The sequence below is a fragment of the Eumetopias jubatus genome, unplaced genomic scaffold (assembly GCF_037043125.1).
Source record: "Eumetopias jubatus isolate StellerSeaLion01/CBP00866 unplaced genomic scaffold, mEumJub1_p1.0 scaffold_6, whole genome shotgun sequence".
NCBI classification, from domain to species: Eukaryota; Metazoa; Chordata; class Mammalia; order Carnivora; family Otariidae; genus Eumetopias; species Eumetopias jubatus.
The window spans coordinates 91,736,678-91,755,728 of NW_028274812.1; the positions used below are offsets into that span (position 1 = coordinate 91,736,678).

Here is a 19,051-nt window from a genome sequence, read left to right on the forward strand (position 1 = left end):
CCATAAAAACCATATGTTTTTAACCATAATCTTCTCATAAATTAAGAATGACACTGCTTTTACAATAAATCCATATAGAGGAGCCAAAATCAAATTATTTAAATTATTGTCCCATACCTATTAAAACTGTAAAATAGCCTTGTTTTATTTATAAAGCATTTACATTATTTAAAGAAAGGTAATATAGAGAGAAAAGGTTGTTTGCAGGGGTAGGAGGAAAAAATGGAAAGAAACTATTAATTAAACCCAACAAATCAAAACTCAAAAAACTACACATATGCAGGAGAGATGTGAACATACACGCATTTTAGTGGGGGGGGGGAACTCCTTTAGTATAAATTGAGATAAATGACAAGAAAACAACATAGCAGAGATTTAATTTTATTTTAGTGAGTTATGTGAGATATATACAGATGTCAAGCTAGTTACCTACTGATACTAGATACTGCTCAGAAAGGTGATCTAATGCCCTAGAAGATCCTCGATTAATCAAAAGTTGAATTATCTTCAATACCGGTTTCAGAAAAAACTGAACCAATGTATTCTGGAAGGTGGGGGGGGCGCATCAACAAAAACATCTAATAATATTCAGTTAGCTAGAAAATCAATTAACTGATAGTATCTTGGGTTCCAAAATTCCAATGATTTTTAGACTGCCTCCAAATCTACCAAAATTTCCTCAAACTGTCCTTGATTCTTTCTCCTATAAAAATGATGAAAGAAGAGGAAGTCCAAAGACACTCAACAATTTACTGGTTATATATTATATGCTGCTAAACATTTTACTTAAATTTAACACATTTATTTCCAGTAATAGGCTCTATATAGAAGATACATGTAAATAACTTGTTTTATAAAATAAAATTCATTTAAACAATTTAAATGTCTTCTCCCCAAACCAAAAAATAGCCAAGATTCAATCCCAGGTTCCAAGGCTCCATAGCCCATAGCCACACCTCTTCCTCTTTCACACTGAGCTACAAAGCTAGAAATTGACTAGATTTGACTCATCAAAGGCTCTTTAAAAATAATTGTCCATAACTTTCAACAAATCAGTGGTTGCCTGGGTCCTCGGATAACAGAAGGCTAGAGTGCAAAGGGACAGGAAGATACTTTGGGAGATGATGAAAATGTCCTAAATCATAAATGTATACATACACTGAAATTCATCAACCTGTTCATTTTAAGTGGAAAGTTTATTGTAACGCAATTTAAAATCCTAAAAAAAAGGAAAGAAAATTTCCTCATTCTCACAAAAGTTAATCCCCTTCTAAACAGGATTTTACTACCTCTTCTCAAATTTTGCAATTTACTTATATTAAAATATTGATAAAACACTGAAATAAAATGTTAACTATTTGATTGATCTGCTGGTTATTTTACATGCATTCTCTAACTATACCATTAAAAGAAAATTATAGCTCACAAGGCTGACGAAAAGTCAGGAAAAGTTTTAATTCCCTAATTACCTGATTCTCAGTAACTAAGAAAGGCTCAATTATCATACATCACCAATACTTCCACCAATATGTTTTTAAGTTCAAAAAAAAATTTTTAGTATAATAAATTTCTGGTAATTAAAAATAATTTACAAAGATGTTAACTAAATGTTTACACAATCAAGTAGCTAGAACTACAGACAAATTAGTTTATCTGAATGTGCTGGAACCCAAGACTACCTCCTCTTCAAAGTTGCATCCCAATTAGTAATCTTTTCTTTCCTCAGATAAATCAAAAAGAAAAAAAGGGCAACTCCAGTTCTAAAAGCAAGTAGTTAACTTTCCTTCTTTAAAAAAAAGTATGCTGAACCTACTAAAAATGCACTCAGTCTCACAGCAACACGAGTCTGGTAAATTCTACAAACTTCACCTGAAGTCAGCCTTTCTGTTACTACTAGCTGTGTGCTTTCAAGTGATGGAGACATTCAGAGTATTGAGAAATTATGATCACACAGCTCAAACTCACAAAGCTATAGGGAAGACCAGCCCACTCAAATAGTGACCTAAATAGGCAACATATTTTTTTCAGTAACACTGCTATTAGTGAACCATCCTTACCTTAAGAGCCTGTGGCATATTTTTTAATCTCAATGGTAAACAATATTTAGTCTTTAAAGAACAATTAAAAAAAAAAGTAAAACATATTGTAAATAAGATGGGTGAACCAAACTTTCCAGTACAGGTATTTGGCCAAAACTGGTATATGACTTAAAAGGCGTGTTTTATCTGGATTTAAAGAAGAACATCAGGGAAAAAGCTTCCATGGTCAAATGTTGAGAAGGACTGGCAAAACAAAATTACATTTCTTTAATAATACCTTTAATTCATTCAACAAACATTTGCTAAGCATCTACCATTGAGACATCTTTAATATGCCAACAGAGAACAGGGTATAAAGCATCCCAAACTTAAGGGTCCCAAGAAGACAATTTTTACACAGCACATCACAAGACGAGTTTTCTTGTAAAACTGCTATAAATTAGTAAGACTGACTTTTCATAAGCAGTTGCAACTGGCTCTGGGGGCAATTCCAAAGAATTCCAAAAATGATAGTATATAGTCATCCCACAAGACTATCTTGAAAGTAACATTTAATGGAAGTATAAAGTAATTTATTTTAAAAAATCAGTTTCAAGCATTATCAAAAATAAAATAATAACATTTTATTGTTATTTCCATGCTAAACTGGAAAACAAGCTGACTGCAGGAGTATTAAGTCACTTAACATGAACGTAAAAATCTACTAAACGCAGAGTGGTAAACTGGGTTGGATCATGGAAGAAAAAAAGGACAGTAGTAGAAAAACTAGTAAAATCAAAATAAAGTCCGGAAGTTAGTTAATAGCAATGTACCAATTTTAATCTCTAGTTCTGATTAAGGCACTAGCATTATGTCAGATGTACCAATCAGGAAATTGGGATGAGGATATATACGAACTCTATACAATGTCAGCAATTTTTCTATAAGTCTAAAATTATTCCAAATAAGTTTTTTAAAACACTAACCTAAAATTAGAGAAGGGGCAGCTGGCTGGCTCAGTCAGAAGAGCAAGCGACTCTTGATCTTGGGGTCATGAGTTCCAGCCCAAAGTTGGGTGTAGAGATTATTTAAATAAACAAACTTTTAAAAAATGATATTGTTTAAAGGTTTATTTTAAAAATAATAATAAAATAGAATTAGGGGAGATACCTAGTATTGTGGATAAACAATCAGATCTAATTAAGAAAAAAAATTAAGAGTTGATTCAATACCTGTTAAGTAAACAGACTGAGTTAAACAAATTCCTATTTCTTACAATGACATTATACTTAAATGCTTCCTTATATTTGCCATTATAAGTTTAATAATTAAAACAAGGGAGCCTGGCTGGCTCAGTCAGTGGGCATCCAACTCTTGATCTCTTGGTTGTGAGTTTGAGCCCCACGCTGAGTACAGACATATTACTTAAAAATAAAATCTTCAAAGGGCACCTGAGTGGCTCAGTCAGCTAAGCGTCCAACTCTTGATTTCAGCTCAGCTCATGACCTCAAGGTTGTGAAATCAAGCCCGCATCGGGCTCTACACTGGGTGGACTCTATTTGAGATTCTCTCTGTCCCTTCCCCTCTGTCCCTCCCCCCAATAAAAAAAATAATAAAATCTTCAAAAAAATAAAGAAAAATAAAATATAACAAGCCTATCTAGGGTGTACGCTATGTGACTAATGACACGAATATACCCAATTAAATCGATACTAATAATTTGGGAATATATATATGCTAAAATCAGAAATTATTTCTCAGTTCACAGTCACAACTCATGTTTACAGACCATAAAATATATCCAACTAAGTCAGGGAATTGGATAATCCACTTAATCAGTTATCACAGGTACCTGTGAAACAAACACAATTCTCAAAATTCAAGGAACTTACAGACATATAAACAAATACAACAACATGTAAACATCACAACAAAATATGAAAGTGTCATATTGAAGGACTGACATCATCACAGAGGAAGGTGAAACTTATGAGGCCAAGAAAATCTAAGCAGCTGGATCCTCAAGGTCCAGAGGATACTCCAGGCAAAGGGAACAGCATATGCTAATTATGAATGACAGAGTTTAGTCCTAACAGACCATTTAGAAAGACTCAGAATACAATTAAAAAATAAGTATTACTACCAACATTCTGAATAAAATTTAATCTGAGTTTGAAGATATTTACCACTTTAAAATACTTATTTTATCTTAACTCACAAAAAATTATACTGCAGCCAAATTTAGTTTATGCTGAAAAAAAACCAGCATGTATTTTTCCATGTATGACTAGAAAGCAGAAAGATTTAGAAAGCACCAACAGCACACACACACAAAATTACACTTCTACAAAAATCCCCTTTAAATTAAGAGTACATTAAAATTATCTCAACTTTTCAGAAGCATCTTCAAAGTAAAACTACGTATTCTATCATGTTACCTCCTTAAAAAAAAAATATATATATATATATATATCTAAGCCTAACAATAAATCACTAAAGCTATCAAAGGCCCTAAGAGGTTATCCCATGATGAAGCTCTGTCTCATACAGTCTGTCTCATACAGTCTATATTTGTGTGTAAGTGTATGGGGATGGCATGGGGGGTACAAATATATTCAGGAGATTATAAAATCTATGATGAAAACTTAGAGTAATAGTGATGGGGGGAGGAGAGTTTCTATATACAATGCTAAATGAAGATCTTATTACAGGGCAACATGTAAGCCAAAAACTGGAAAGAGAGAGTGATCCATACAAAAATGGGGAAAAGCAATCCAGGCAAAGATCTAAATGCAAAGCCTGGAAATGGAAACTTGGTGCCTTCCAGCCCCTATACTACAGTTTAAATTAAGCCATCAATTCATTAGTCATGCTTACCATAAACAAATTTCTAATAGGCAGTAGTAGTAGAAAAATAAAAGTACCACTAATGGTGACGAAAAACGTAAAATGACGTGCTCTAATTTCACACCAGGCAATGTTCTACATGCTTTACATCAGTAATTCTCAATCAGAGGTGATTATGCCCCTCTAGAGGACATTTGGCCATCGCAACTGAAGGGCAGGCTACCGGCACCTAGTAAATATACTACAATGCACTAGGAAAGCCCCACAACAAAGAATTATCCAGCCAGAAAACTGCTAAAGTTAAGAAACTTGCTCTATATTTATTAATTTAATCCTCACAACAATGCTATATTATAATCCAGTAAACAAAGGAAGAAACAAATGAAGGAAGGAAGAAATTAATTGGGATCAAGGAGATTAAATTACTTGTTATAGTAAGTGGTGTTGAAATCTGAACCCAGAAAATTTCATTCGAGAATCAATGCACTTACCACTACCCTATAATATCTGTTTATAAAGTAAAATGCATTGAATATTTATTATGTGTCAAGCACTATACTAAAGCTAAATGCATGTCATTTAATCTTCACAACCACACAATTAGTAAGGTACTATCATTATTCTCAAGTCATAAGAGTGGGGCTAAAGCTTAGCGAAGTTACACCCAATATTATAGAATAAGTAAGTGACAGGGCTGGGACTCAATTCTGCTCTGAGACAAAGGTCAGTTCTTAACCACCATAATATAACAACATTAAGGATGAATAATAAATTATCCTTCCACGATAGAGGTAAGGAAAATCACTAAATGGTTAAACCATGTGGTATGACACAATTCTAGAAGTATAATCCTATAGAGCAACACAACCTCATCAACTGCTCTAAACACACACATCAAATTCTACTCCAGTTTCACTGGTTAGAATCTGTAAGAAGCACCAAGGTTCATAACTTTTCTGAATTTATCAGGTAAAAGAATATAAGAACCCAAGGTGTCTGCCATACTAAGACTAAAGCTGACCTAAGAATCTAGAAAAAGAACTATCAAGTACAAGTTGAAACTGGCAAAAGCAGAATCACACTAGCCAACTGTACTGAGTTAACTTCAAAGTTTATAACTATATCCTATTGATATTATGGAAAGCATTAGCAGTTTGGATTAACCACAGAAACAGTGGAAGTAGTTCATCATTAGAACTATGGCCTAGGTAATAACAGTCCTGCTAACACGTACTTTTAGCATATACTATGTGCCAGGCCCTATGCTCAGTGTATTGTATGCATTATCTCATTAGTTCCTCCCAACAACACTGTGAGGTAGGTGCAATTATTGCATCTATTTTACAGATGAACAAACGGAGGCCCAGACCATTATGTAATTTACCCAAGGTCACATATCCAGTATACCCAAACTGGAACCCAGGCAGTGTTGTGATTCCTGAGTCTGCACATTTAAACTACCATACTTTATGCACTCTACTCACATAACACAAACTAATTTTTCTGTTCTTAATATATCATTAATGAAATCCTAAAAATACTAAAACTAAAGTGACATACACTTCTTCCAAAATAAGTTAGAAAATACGCACTAAGCCACTCCCTACATATAAAAAATACAGTGGCTATCTATCCTCAGTGTGTATAAACATCATTTTGGAAGTTATCCACTACAAACTCTGCAATTTATTTTCACAGTCTACAATTTTAGAATTTTTTCATGTGGCCAACTCTCACGAATTATGAATGAAACAAAACTATTACGTTTAGCCTTTCTGTACAATCTACTATGCCATTTAAAACTTCATCTAATAGATTGTGTGGATTAAAACTTCTGAATAGTATTTTGAAATTTTTATTCAACTATTTCTCTTCATCCATCACCTCTCTTCATGGTACAAATGATGATAAAAATGAAAATCCCGACCATTAAAAAATGATCTAAATTAAACATACAATGCATAGGAGTAAGTATCCAGTCTATACATTTGACAATTCCTCACACAATGCCTTCTGTAATTCTTGAAATTTCTTCTTTTAACTCTAATACAATGATTTAACGCCTCACGTCTTTGAATCTTGTTTCTCAACCTAGGTTTCTTGAGGGTTTCTTGAGGGTACAAACAGCACCTGGGTGTCAAACATTTTGAATCAAATCAATACCCTCAATTATCTTTTCCCAGTAATCAGACAGCAGAAACTAAAAGGGAGTTACCTTTTACTGTTCAACATACAACTGTATTTTAAGTGTCTAACAACTTGCCAAGACATTTTTGTAGTTAAAAAATAAAATGTCTAAGCTTCTGAAAAGATACTCCAGGATTCTCAGAGGTGCTCCAAGAAGAAATGAGAGAGAAATAAAGCCCAAGATGTACTGCTCCACACAAGAAAGAAATCAGCAGCCACTTGTCAGAAAGAATTCCTGAAACATGGATGAATGAAAATATTTTGAAATCAGCCCTCCTCCTGATACTTCATGACGCTGGTGAAGTAGTTATGGGTAACCTACAAACCTGAGATGGTGATTAATAAATTTCATTACCTCAAAAAATAAAAAGATTTTATCTCTAGACAAAAAATTAAGTAAAAAGGATTTCATGAGAAATCTGTGTAAAAAACAAGGAAAAAAGTGCACATTTAAGAAAGCAAAATGTATCAAAAAGGCAACACCATATTACCAAGGAAGATAACCATTACATTTCAGCACTCAAAACAACAGAACTGTATGCCTAATTTACATTCATCAGTTTTTTCCAAATATAATCCATACTATGTAAAAATCTAAATTCAAGATAATTTTGCAGTAATCCAAATTGTCAATTGCTGCTTTCCAAACTTTTATCAATAATAGTTTTATTAATATGCTATGACAGAACTCAAAAATTACCAACCTTTCTTATCTAATTCCAATCTCAATACATTTTAAATTTTAATAGTATGGCTTTAAGCCATTTTAACATAGAGACAACTTCTTTACCACTTTTCTATTCTGAAATTTGCATTTAACCAACGCTAATTTTCACCTACATTTACATACCACTTCTTTTAGATTTGACTTATTTGAATATGCAACAGATGAGTATACCAAAGGATCAACTAAAGTTATGTGAAGTCTATCCCAACGGCATGTGATAGATAAGGAAATTCACTACCTTCCCCAAGGATGCAAAAGCAGTATAATAAATTACATTTTCATGCTCTTCAATAAACGGACCTATAAAGCATGCAAGGAACAGGGGAAAACTGGTCCCATCAGTAACTCATTTGTTATCCTTTTGACAAATCACCAATACAGCTATCAAATAAAGCTTAAAATCTATTGTTGAAATTCTGCATACTTAAAAAGTGGCCCACTTCAGTTGAGTAGAAGTCTTTCTGCAGCTCAAGAATTGACTGAACAGTGTGTGGCTTAATCAGAGCGATAATAGCTCCTAAGTCCCCTCTCAAATTATATTACTATCATGGGGAAGTTTGTAATTTAAAATAGTGATAATGAAAAAAGATAGTGATAATGATGGAGAAAAAATTCGTTATTGTACTATAGGGCTAGTAAACAGAAGCACTGGACAGAAAATAATAGAAAATTAAGAAAAGGTCGAGTGGTAGTAAAGGTAAAAACTACCCGAAATAATATTTACACATCTCTTGTGCTCCGGAATGAATATACAAATTCAAAAACAGAAGAATGCTGCAAAGATTTCTTGGTTCTTTGACTCATGTCTCTTTCCAACCACAAACACATCTACAAACATTTTCACAATCCCAAACACTTCATTCAAGAATCAAAAAATGGTAGGAAATGAATGAGTAATGCAGGCGTAGTTTCGGAAGATCTCAAACAACCAGTTTGTAAAAAGGAAGACAAGTCCGACCCCAAAATAGTAACTAAGTAGAACAATGTACTCCCTAAATAGTTTACTGCATCTTTTTTTTTTTTTTTAGCTTAAAATAAGGTAGTAAAGCATTTGGGAAAGGCTCAGTAACCAATGTCTGATTTTAAATTAAGTACCTCTACACGTAATTAAGATTTTAAAAAGGTAGATAACAAAGCGTTGTTGCCACTTACATTAATGATTATCCATGATCATAATCTGCGAATGATTCCTGAATAGCACCAATAACCATGCATTCAAACTACCTCGAATCATAGTCTCTAGGAAATGGCACTTAAAAATCCAAAGATGGGAAAAGGTCGTCGGACCCGGCAACACATTGCTGGGGGAAAGAAGGGAAACAGGACTATGCGCCGTACCAACATTCTCTCCCTTTCTTCCTCCTCCCCGCCCCCCCCGTGTCAGGTGATCAATTATTTAGCACCATTAACACACACGTATCGACAAGTGGTTCATTAAATTAATCGTATTACCCGAAGGCCAGATTCTAGGCTTCCCATTTCAAACTAAGCAAAAGGAGTCGACAGTTTGGGTCCCGAGCACAAAAGCGCGCGGTTGCAGGAGGATGGATAGAGCGCCAACTCCCCCCTCTCCAAAAGCTGGGACGAGGCTGGGCCTCGCGGCAAAGGCCAATCCTGGCTTCCCAGACCCAGGGCCCAAAGCTCAAAGCCGGACTCCTTTGGAGAAAAGAGGTCCGAAGGGCCGGGTCCGGGGGCCTGCGGACCAGGCCTTCCTGGCAGCGCCCGCGGTCCCTGCGGGCCTGCGCGCCCGCGCGGCGGCGGCGCCGGCTGTAGGGCACACTCACCGCCGAAGGCCCGGGAGCAGGAGCCGGGGAGAGGCCGCGGTCCCGACCCTCCCCGCCTGACGACCTCGCCGCCGCGCCTCCCTCCCAGCCCAAGGTCCAAACGGTCCCGGGCTACAGAGGCGCGGCCCGGGCAGGCCGAGGACGTTGCGCAAGAGGTCGGTCAGGTTTCCCGGCTGCGCGGGAGAAAGGCGCGGAGTGCCCGCCGCAGGAGGGGCGGGGAGGCCCGCGGAGGCGCTGTGCGTGTGGAAGGGGATGGGGGAGGGGAGGATTGCCCGTCTCCCTGGCCGCGGCCAGAGCCGCAACTCACCCAGCTCCGCCAGACGAGCGCTACCACTGGCAGCAAGAGGAAGATGGTGGCCGCTGCCGCCGCCGCCGCCGCCGAGGAGGAGGGGGCCCGGTGGGTGCCGAGGAGAGGGGGTACGCGCAGGACGTCGGCGTCGCTGCCACAGCCTCTTTTCCTCACCGGGCCGAGCGGCTGCTGCTGACGACACTAGCCCGGCTTCCGCGCCGCCCTCTTTATCTTCGTAGCAGCCACCGCCGCCCAGGGCCCGAGGGTCGCTCGCCTCGTGGGGACCGTGCGGCGGCGCGAGACCCCGCAGCCATCGGCGTGCGGCGGCGGCGCGGGGGCAGGAGCCGGGCCGCGTCACGTGACCCCACTGTTTACCGTTCCGGGGGCCGCGGCCTGCACGCTGCGCCTGCGCAGTGTGGGCCCTCCCGCGCCGCGCCTCCGCGGGGCCCAGGCAGTCGCACTTCCCTGCGCTTCCGCGCCCCTCCCAGTCTTCTGAGGGCGCGGCACGCCTTCGGGCCTTTAGCTATCATCTCGCTGGCGGCCCGAAGAGGTGAGGCAAAGATCAGTTTTTCTCGATTGTAATAAGCACGAAGGCTTCATAGATAATGTAATATTGATAGTCAAATTTGCCCCCCCAATACTTTTCATTAATTGGGTTTGCTTTCAAAAATGGAAGACTAGAGCGGAGTAGATGAGCCCCTTGCCCAAGAATCCCGGCTGGGTGTGCACAACAGTCCCATCATTAACCACCTCCATTCCCCTCCTTAGTCATCTTCAGGACTCAAGTTGCCTTCTCCAAGAATCATTCCTGGTCGAAGTCAGCAGTTCTCAAAATGTATCAAGAGGATCCTCTGAAGGATTCCGGAAACCTTTCAGAGAAGCTTTAACTCTTTGACAATTCCATATGTTTTAAGGCCAAATTTTCTTCATCTTCTTCAACCAAAACATGTAGCAACTGATTAAATTCAGAAGCAGGAGAATCCAGCCATCTATTCAGCCAGACCCTGAAGAAATGTGCAAAAATTTAAAACAATGCCACCCTTTTCATTAAATTTTGTTGGAAAATGTATTTTTCATAATCGATTATAACAATGAATTTTGTTATTTTTTAAAATGTTTTATTCTTAGATTTAATTCCTATGATGGTAAATAACTAACCCATATAAACAAAAGCTCTTGGAAGTGTATAGGGGTCCTGAGACGAAAAAGTTTGAAAACCACTGGTCTAGATTACTTGCTTCCACAGCAGCTTGGGCTGACCTCTATCTCGGTCCATTATAAACACTGTGAGATCATTGTTGCTAGTCATCACTAGGACCAAAATGAGCCCGTTTAAGGACAGGGATTGTGCCTTCTTTTTGCAAAGACCATTACAGTACCCACTAAAGAATGATAGCCAGCACCTGCTAGGCTCTTCAGAAACCTTTACTTGTTAATTTAAGCCTCATGCCAACCGTAGTCCACACTGTAGGTTTTGTGCAGAGTAGAATAATAGCTCACAGGCATGTGGTGAAGAGCTGTTCTTTACTCTCTCCAGACTTCTGGTATTTCGAGCACTCCCAATACTAAATGCTCTTCCACAAAGGAGGTTTAAGATTGTCCTAATTCTATTGGAATCCTAGAATTCCATCCCTTGCCTTGACTCATCAATCCGTAAAAACTTGGTTTTACTATCTTTTTTTATGTTGTTTTTTTTTTTGAGAAAGGAAAATAGAAATGAGTAATTTTTTTTTCACTTGGAATGTCTGGGATGAATTGCATAAATAAATCATAAATTTATTTTTACTCTTCTTCTGGACCTTAACGTGAAATTTGAAAAAGGCCTTGGGGGGCGCCTGGGTGGCTTAGTTGGTTAGGCGACTGCCTTCGGCTCAGGTCATGATCCTGGAGTCCCGGGATCGAGTCCCGCATCGGGCTCCCTGCTCAGCAGGGAGTCTGCTTCTCCCTCTGACCCTCTTCCCTCTCGTGCTCTCTATCTCTCATTCTCTCTCTCTCAAATAAATAAATAAAATCTTTAAAAAAAAAGAAAAAGGCATTGGGAAAGAATAAGATTATAAACAAAATCCAATCCTAAGGGACTTACTAGAGTAGAAATCAAATGGAAAATCATTAGACAGAAAATTTCCTTGGAAGATCTGGGGAAAATTTACCTTGTTAAGGAAACTTTAGTAAATTTATGAAAAAACACAATGGAGGTAAAAAGAAAATACAGAAATGACAAGCCTGTCACATTCGCAAAACAAAGATTTCTCATCCTAAAAAAGTCAACAAGCTTACCACAAAGCATGATGTTTTGACTCTTATTTTGAACCAGCCAAGCACCCAGGTTCACATTTGTTCATTAATGATCTTTGCTTTTTACTTCTAGATATAAACACAATCTGTCTTTACCCAGTCTATAAAAAGGTTACAAGAAGAAAGAACCATCATAATCATACTGGGAATGGCTTTAACAACATGGAGGACACTGCTTTGGTTAAAGGACTTATTGGAAAATCAGATTGTATTGATAGTGTTGAAACCTCCAAATTAACGCAGGAAAATTAAATTTGGTAGAAGACAAGACAAGACAACTAACAGTGGCTAATACTGACCAGTATACTTGTAAATGACTAAAAATGATGGAAAATGAAAATTGACAAAATTTGGATCTTGCAAAACTTTACCCAGGAATATTGAGCCTGGCAGAGAGTGAGGCTCACCAAGCTGGTATGCAGGTTAAGTCTGATATGAAAAATGCTTGTCATCACTGAAACACTGGTCTCTACAGTATCAGTTCACTAAAGATGAAAAAATGGGAAGAGTTAACTGCAGCAAACAAAATCAATAAAAATATCAAATATATTTAATGGTTTTTTTTCTGGAAAACACTTTCTGTATACACAGACACACTTTCCTGTTAGTTTAGAATAGATGTAAATGTTTTTATTCTTAAACATGGGACCAAGGCAGTGAAATCAAAATATTCTGAATTCATTTTACTAAGATCATTGTGGAATTTAGGGGCTTAACCCAGAACACCATCGTTCCTTATGTCAGGCTTCCTCCCTTCCACACAATTTTTTACCTACTTTCTCCAAAAAGATAGCTCCTAGCTACTCAGGCTTTCAGCAGGAAACAGTAGGTGAAAAAGAAGTGCATATCCTGACCCAGGGTAAATCATTTGGACAGCATACTAGAGATCAGGGGGGCCTAGAGAGGCTAGGTCAAACAATAAAATAAAACTTTTCCATGCACAAGGCATAGAAAGGACCTTTGCAGACTTTAGCACAGGGAAGGATCAATTCTGTCATTAAGTGCTTTGACAGCGCTTGGCACAGAGGACATGTATTCATGTTTTAACTGGCCTGGAGTGGAGAGAAGGCATTTCTGACATAGCAATGCCTTCAAGGACAAGAAAATTCCAGAAAAATCTCTGTGGTTCTGGAGCTGCAAACAATTCATTATCTGGTTGGACATACTGCAAATGAAAATAATTGAAAATCTTTTAACAAAAAAATATGTTAATGAGGGATGCGTGGGTGGCTCAGTCAGTTAAGCATCCAACTCTCAATTTCCGCTCAGGTCATAGTGTTAGGGTTGTGAGATCAAGCCCCACTGTCAGGCTCTGTGCTGACCATGGGGCCTCTCCCTCTTCCCCTCCCTCCCATCTCTCTCTCTCTCCCTAAAAATACATAAATAAAATAAGTGTGATAATGTCCCTCAGTGATAATGTCATCTCCCTACTTGAAATCTTTCCCTGGTTCTCCAAAATAAAAAGAATAAAATCCAAACTTCTTAATATGATCATTAAGACACTTTAGGATTGGTCCTTGTCCAGTTCTTCAGCATCTTTTCTCACTATTCCCTGCTTTTTAAATTTATGATACAACAACATGTAAGTTCATACTGGTTCCTACACACATCCATACTATCTTTCAACCTAAAGTCTTTGCTCATGCTGTTATCTCTGACAGGAATGCCCTCTTCTGAACTGACCCCAAACATCACCAAAGACCCTCCTACCATGTTAAGTGGATTGCTCCTGCATCCTCTTAAGAGGCAGCTCAACGATAGCTATAGATTTTATTTATTTATTTGTCAGAGAGAGAGAGAGAGAGAGAGAGAGAGAGAGAGAGAACATAAGCACAAGGAGCGGCAGGCAGAGGAAGAAGCAGGCTCCCTGCTGAGCAAGGAGCTCCGATGCGATGGGACGCGGGACTCCATCCCACAACCCTGGGATCATGACCTGAGCTGAAGGCAGACCCCTAACCAACTGAGCCACCCAGGCATCCCAGAATATATAAATGTATCATAATAAAAATGGCATGAGACTGTCTGGAGAACAGAGACATGGTCGATTAACAGAATAGGATGGCCAGGAACAGTGGGAATGAGGATTTGCTATTTAATGGTTACAGAGTTTCCATTTGGATGATGAAAAAGTTTTAGAAATAATGCAACATTCTGGATGTAATTAATGCCGCTAAGTTGTACATTGAATCATGGTTAAAATGGCAATTTTTAAATATGTTTTACCACAGTCTTTAAAAATAAATAGTATACCAAAAACATTTAAATTGCACAGTTTAGATGGGTTAATTGTGTAATTTGTGAATTTACATCTCAATAAAGCTGTTAAAAAAAGTCTGGAAGCAGAAAAATGAATATAAATAAAATTTTTGTCTCTAATAAAGATGCCATCTCAAGTCTGTAGGGAAAGGATTATTTGCTACATGGCAACAATTGCGGGGAAAGTTGAAGTTGAATCCCAATCTCACACTGTATGCTAACAGTATTTCCAGATATGTTTAAGACTCCAGAAGAAAATGAATCTTTAATAAATGTGTCAGAAAATGGTCAAATGGGGCACTTGGGTGGCTCAGTCAGTTAAGTGTCTGCCTTCAGCTCAGATCATGATCTCTGGGTCCTGGGATAGAGGGAGTCTGCTTCTCTCTCTCTCTCTCTGCCCCTCCCCACTGCTCGTTCTTTCTGTCTCTCAAATAAATAAACAAAATCTTTTAAAAAAAGAAAAGAAAATGTTCAACCACATATCATATATCAGCAGGCAGATAGGTAAAATATTTTTAAAAGTCACCATTTAGTGTTGATGTGGGCATGTATAAACTCATATACTAAGGATGGAATATGAATTGATGATTTTCTAGAAAAAAATTGGCAAGGTGTATCAAAAGCCTTTATTTTTTAAAGATTATTTATTTATTTATTTATTTATTTATTTATTTATTTATTTATTTATTTATTTATTTTAGAGAAAGAGATAAGCAGATGCTTAACTGAATGAACCACCCAGGCATCTCTGAAAAGCCTTTAAGTGTGCACACTTTTTGATACAGAATTTCCATTCTTAAGACTTTATCTAAAGAAATAGTAGGAGAGGAATCTAAAGATTTATGAATAGGGATGCTCATAATATAAAATTGAAAACAACCTATAAGTTCAGTCATCATATTAGTATATATCTTACTGACTTTTTTCTATATAACAATATATATGCACACATGCACACACACACACCCCTGCACCCCATCCCATATATATTTTAAACTTTTAATCTTCTGACTTTAGAATTCAACCTCTAGAAATTTATCTTAAGAAAATAAAAGTTGAGTATGCAAAGATTTATATACAAAATGGGATTTACTGTATGTATTACTTTAAGTTTGTTTTTTAAAAATCAATTATATATAGTAAAGATTCCTCCCAGTTAATCATGTAGCTCTACAACAACATTTTAAAGGATGCGTAAAACTTAGGGCACCTGGGTGGCTCAGTCAGCTGAACATCTGGCTCTTGATCTAGGCTCAGGTCTTGATTTCAGGGGTCATGGGCTCATGAGCCACATCGAGCTCTATGTTGGGCTCCAAGCTGGGCGTGAAGCCTACAGGCATGAAGCCTACTTAAAGGATGTGTAAAACTTTATTTACAACTTCTGAATATTTAGAACATTTTCTCTGAAGTAGTGACTAAGTTATTGGAATGACCAAATGAACAGAATGGTGAGAAATCCTATCCATTCTTCCTCCTAGAGATCTCCAAAATCTGCCCCTCCTCTGGACTTTATTGTGGAAGTAATCTCCCCTCTAGTTCCCCTTCAATCTATTGACCACAGGCCAGGACACAATTTTTCCCAAAAACCAAAGCTGAGTTAATAATGTTAGTCCTCTCCCTATGACCTTTCAAAGTTCCACACTGACATATAATCTTATGTTTAATTTATTAGCATGATTTATAAGATCATCCATGATCTGATCTCAATCCACCAGTATCTTTTTCTTGCTCTTATGGTCTAGCCACCAAATTCCTATTATTCTGTGGGGCAATCTCATGCTTCCATTCCTTTGCACATGCTTCCTCTACTGGAAAATTCTATTTGGCAAACTCTTACTCATATGTCTCATTCATAAAATCTTTCCTAATTGTCTCCCTCCCACAGCAAAATACTTCATCCTCCACTTTGTATCCTGTACACACTTCTATTGTAGAACGTACTAGGCTGCTGTCTTTCCAGTTAGAACTTGAGCTCTTGGGGGCGCCTGGGAGGCCCAGACGGTTAAGTGGCCGACTCTTGACTGGTTCAGGTCATGGTCTCAGGATCCCGAGTCAGGCTCTGCACTCTGCGTGGAGTCTGCTTGAGATTCTTTTCCTCTCTTTCTGCCCCTACCCACCCCCCTGCTTGTGCACTCTCTGTCTCTCAAATCAATGAATAAATCTTAAAAAAAAAAAAAAAAGAATTGAGCTCTTCGAGGACCAAGACATCATTTCTTTCCTGTGTCCCTAGCAGTAAGCACATCTATTGCCTGGCTTATTTGGTTAATGTTGCCCCACACTGCACTGATTTTTATGTTACTTGGTTCTGAAATATTTTTCTTTAAAGATATGTATATTTAAAGCAGCCATTAGTAGATATTGATATATTTATGTATTTATGCATGTTCTGAGTGCTATTGCACACTCTAAGACATTGAGAACTAACTTTGGGTAGACTGAACTGTAAACCTTTAGTCAACATGCGTTAGCACAAATCCTGCTGAACCCTCTCTTGGGCACTGTAGGTTCTGCTGCTGTTCTCATCATTATGTTCTACAAAGGGTATGCTTTGCTTTGCTGGAATTCTCTTTCTGTAATTTATTTTAGGTTAATCAAGAACAGTTTTTGGCTCATAGTGTCTAATAAAAGATGTGCAATTCATAGTGATGGCTTTGCCACCTAAGAAATAAAAGAATAGTATCAAGCTTGAAATGAAAAAACTAGCTGATTTGCAACGAACGCTCCCTCCATAGAAACAGAAGAAGAAACAGTAGGTAATGAGCACTAAATAGGCACGGAGGCAGAGATGTTGTGCATAGCCACTGATTTGAGAAGTTTTGTTGTTAAGGGAAGCATAGAAACAGAGCAACAGCAAGAGGCAACAGAGCTCTACTCAAAGGAGAGTTGTGTGTGTATGAGTAGTTAGTTTGCTGGTTTAAGTGGTGACCCTAAACCTTTGGAGGTTGGCCTTATATAGGCATAAGGATACTCTCACCATTTTAAAGGAGGGAAGAGTGGATAAAGCTACAGTTAAAACTGTTGTTTTGTTGTTGTGAGAGGATGAGGGAGTTCTTCCTAATGACTAACAGCAAGCAAAGGAAGCATATTGGAATATTTGAGGAGAAATGAAAAACAATGAAGTTGATGTTTCTAGGAGTGGAAAAGCAAGCCTACCAAGGAAAATGGAAGAGACGTTTTGGGTAGTTTTGGGGGTCTATTTAAGGTTTCAGTGATGATAAAATGAAGCCAGTTAGCCTGGTTGTGTGATTTACCTCAGCAACAGTCTACTACACAGCAATAGGTATTGAGAATGTGGATAATTGGATTCAATTAGAGTTGAGGTTTTGCCAGACAAGTGCAGTGGAAGAAAAGAGAAGCAATGAGTGGTAGATAATTTTTAGGGAGTAGTAACATTGTTAGACCAGAGACTATAAACAGAGGGATACAGGAAGTAAAGACAAGAAGAACATGCTAGATAATGAGAAAGTAGTGAGGTTCAATAGGCTGGCATCTGAATGAGGTAGAAAATAACAGTACAAAGGATGATAAAGTAAGGATGGTAGAAGGCCAGGCTGGTGACCAAATTGAGGATTTCTGAAATCAAGACTATTGGAAGTGTTATAATTTCAGGCGATTACAAGTTTTCAGGTATGACTATGGGAATGAATACTTAAGGTGAAGTGGGAATGAGTGTCAAGGATGTGAGAGTTCAGTGTATTAAATGAGTCTTTACATGAAAACTTACACTGTGAAAATGACATGGTGGTTGGAGTACAGATGGCTGAGCTAGAAGCTAAGGGCATCATGGAAAGACCAGGGACAGGTAGATGATGGTAATGAGAAGGGGGGTAGAGCTGTAGCAGTTTTGCTTTGCGCCCCCCCCAAATGGAAAGAAATGAATGAGCTAGAAGAAGCTGGAGTGGAGAAATGGAAAGCCAGCCCAAGGTAAGAGGGGTGTGAAAAATAGGTAGTCTCTGCTTGAGAGAATTGCAGAGCAAATAAGGTCCTCAGGGAATAGCCAGATTTCAATTAAGTCAAGAACATGAAGGGGATCTGCTGAGAGGTGGTTAAATATAACTTTCAACTAGTTGAAGACTGATCTCCCAGTTGCTAGAGCTGTGATTTGTTCTCTGAGTAGTAGAGAACCAGATTTATCAGATATGATTAAGACAAGTTTTATGCTGCCTGCACTAGGCCCACTCGCAGTGGAAAAGCAAAAGGGTAGATCCATAGCCCAAAGGCATGGGAAGGATTACAACTGTCTTCACACCAAGCAGAAGATAAAGAAGGAGATGGTAGTCATTTCTGCAGCTTTCAGTTTCCCAAGATGCACTGAGTCTATGTCACTCAGGCCAGAGGTAGAGAAGCAACTTCAACAGGAAGCTCAGCAAGTTACAACAGAACATAAGCCCGTGAGGCAAGACTGACTTGGAATGAGGTGTGAGGGACTTCTTTTTTTTTGGTACTAAATGTAGTCATGGCTTTGTTCAAAAAGGACCAGTCCTGGCATTCCTAGGCCAGGTTGCCCATTTAAAACTTTTTCGAATTATATCACTGAAAGCTAATAACTTGTTTATAATTTGTGTTTGAATTCAAACTATTGCTGAAGAAAATAAGTTACAAAATATTATGTACAACCTAATGTCTATAGAGACAGAGCCTCAAGAAA

The 19,051-nt window shown here is 38.1% G+C and overlaps 1 protein-coding gene across 5 annotated transcripts in view; it reads right to left on the minus strand.

Annotated features, from left to right (window-relative positions):
* Positions 1–10,192, minus strand: part of PHF3 (PHD finger protein 3) — an 87,035-nt gene extending 76,843 nt beyond the window's left edge. For 3 of the 5 annotated variants that reach the window (XM_028097526.2, XM_028097523.2, XM_028097522.2), the window contains exon 1: positions 9,871–10,192. Coding sequence is in view for 1 of the 5 variants with exons in the window: in XM_028097521.2 (XP_027953322.1) it covers positions 8,932–8,933 (2 nt within the window). In the remaining 4 variants the exon portion in view is untranslated. Of the gene's footprint in view, positions 1–8,931; positions 9,081–9,563; positions 9,581–9,870 lie in introns of those variants that run through there. The other 2 variants (XM_028097521.2, XM_088023931.1) reach the window with 2 other exon arrangements.
* Positions 10,193–19,051: the final 8,859 nt, after the last annotated feature.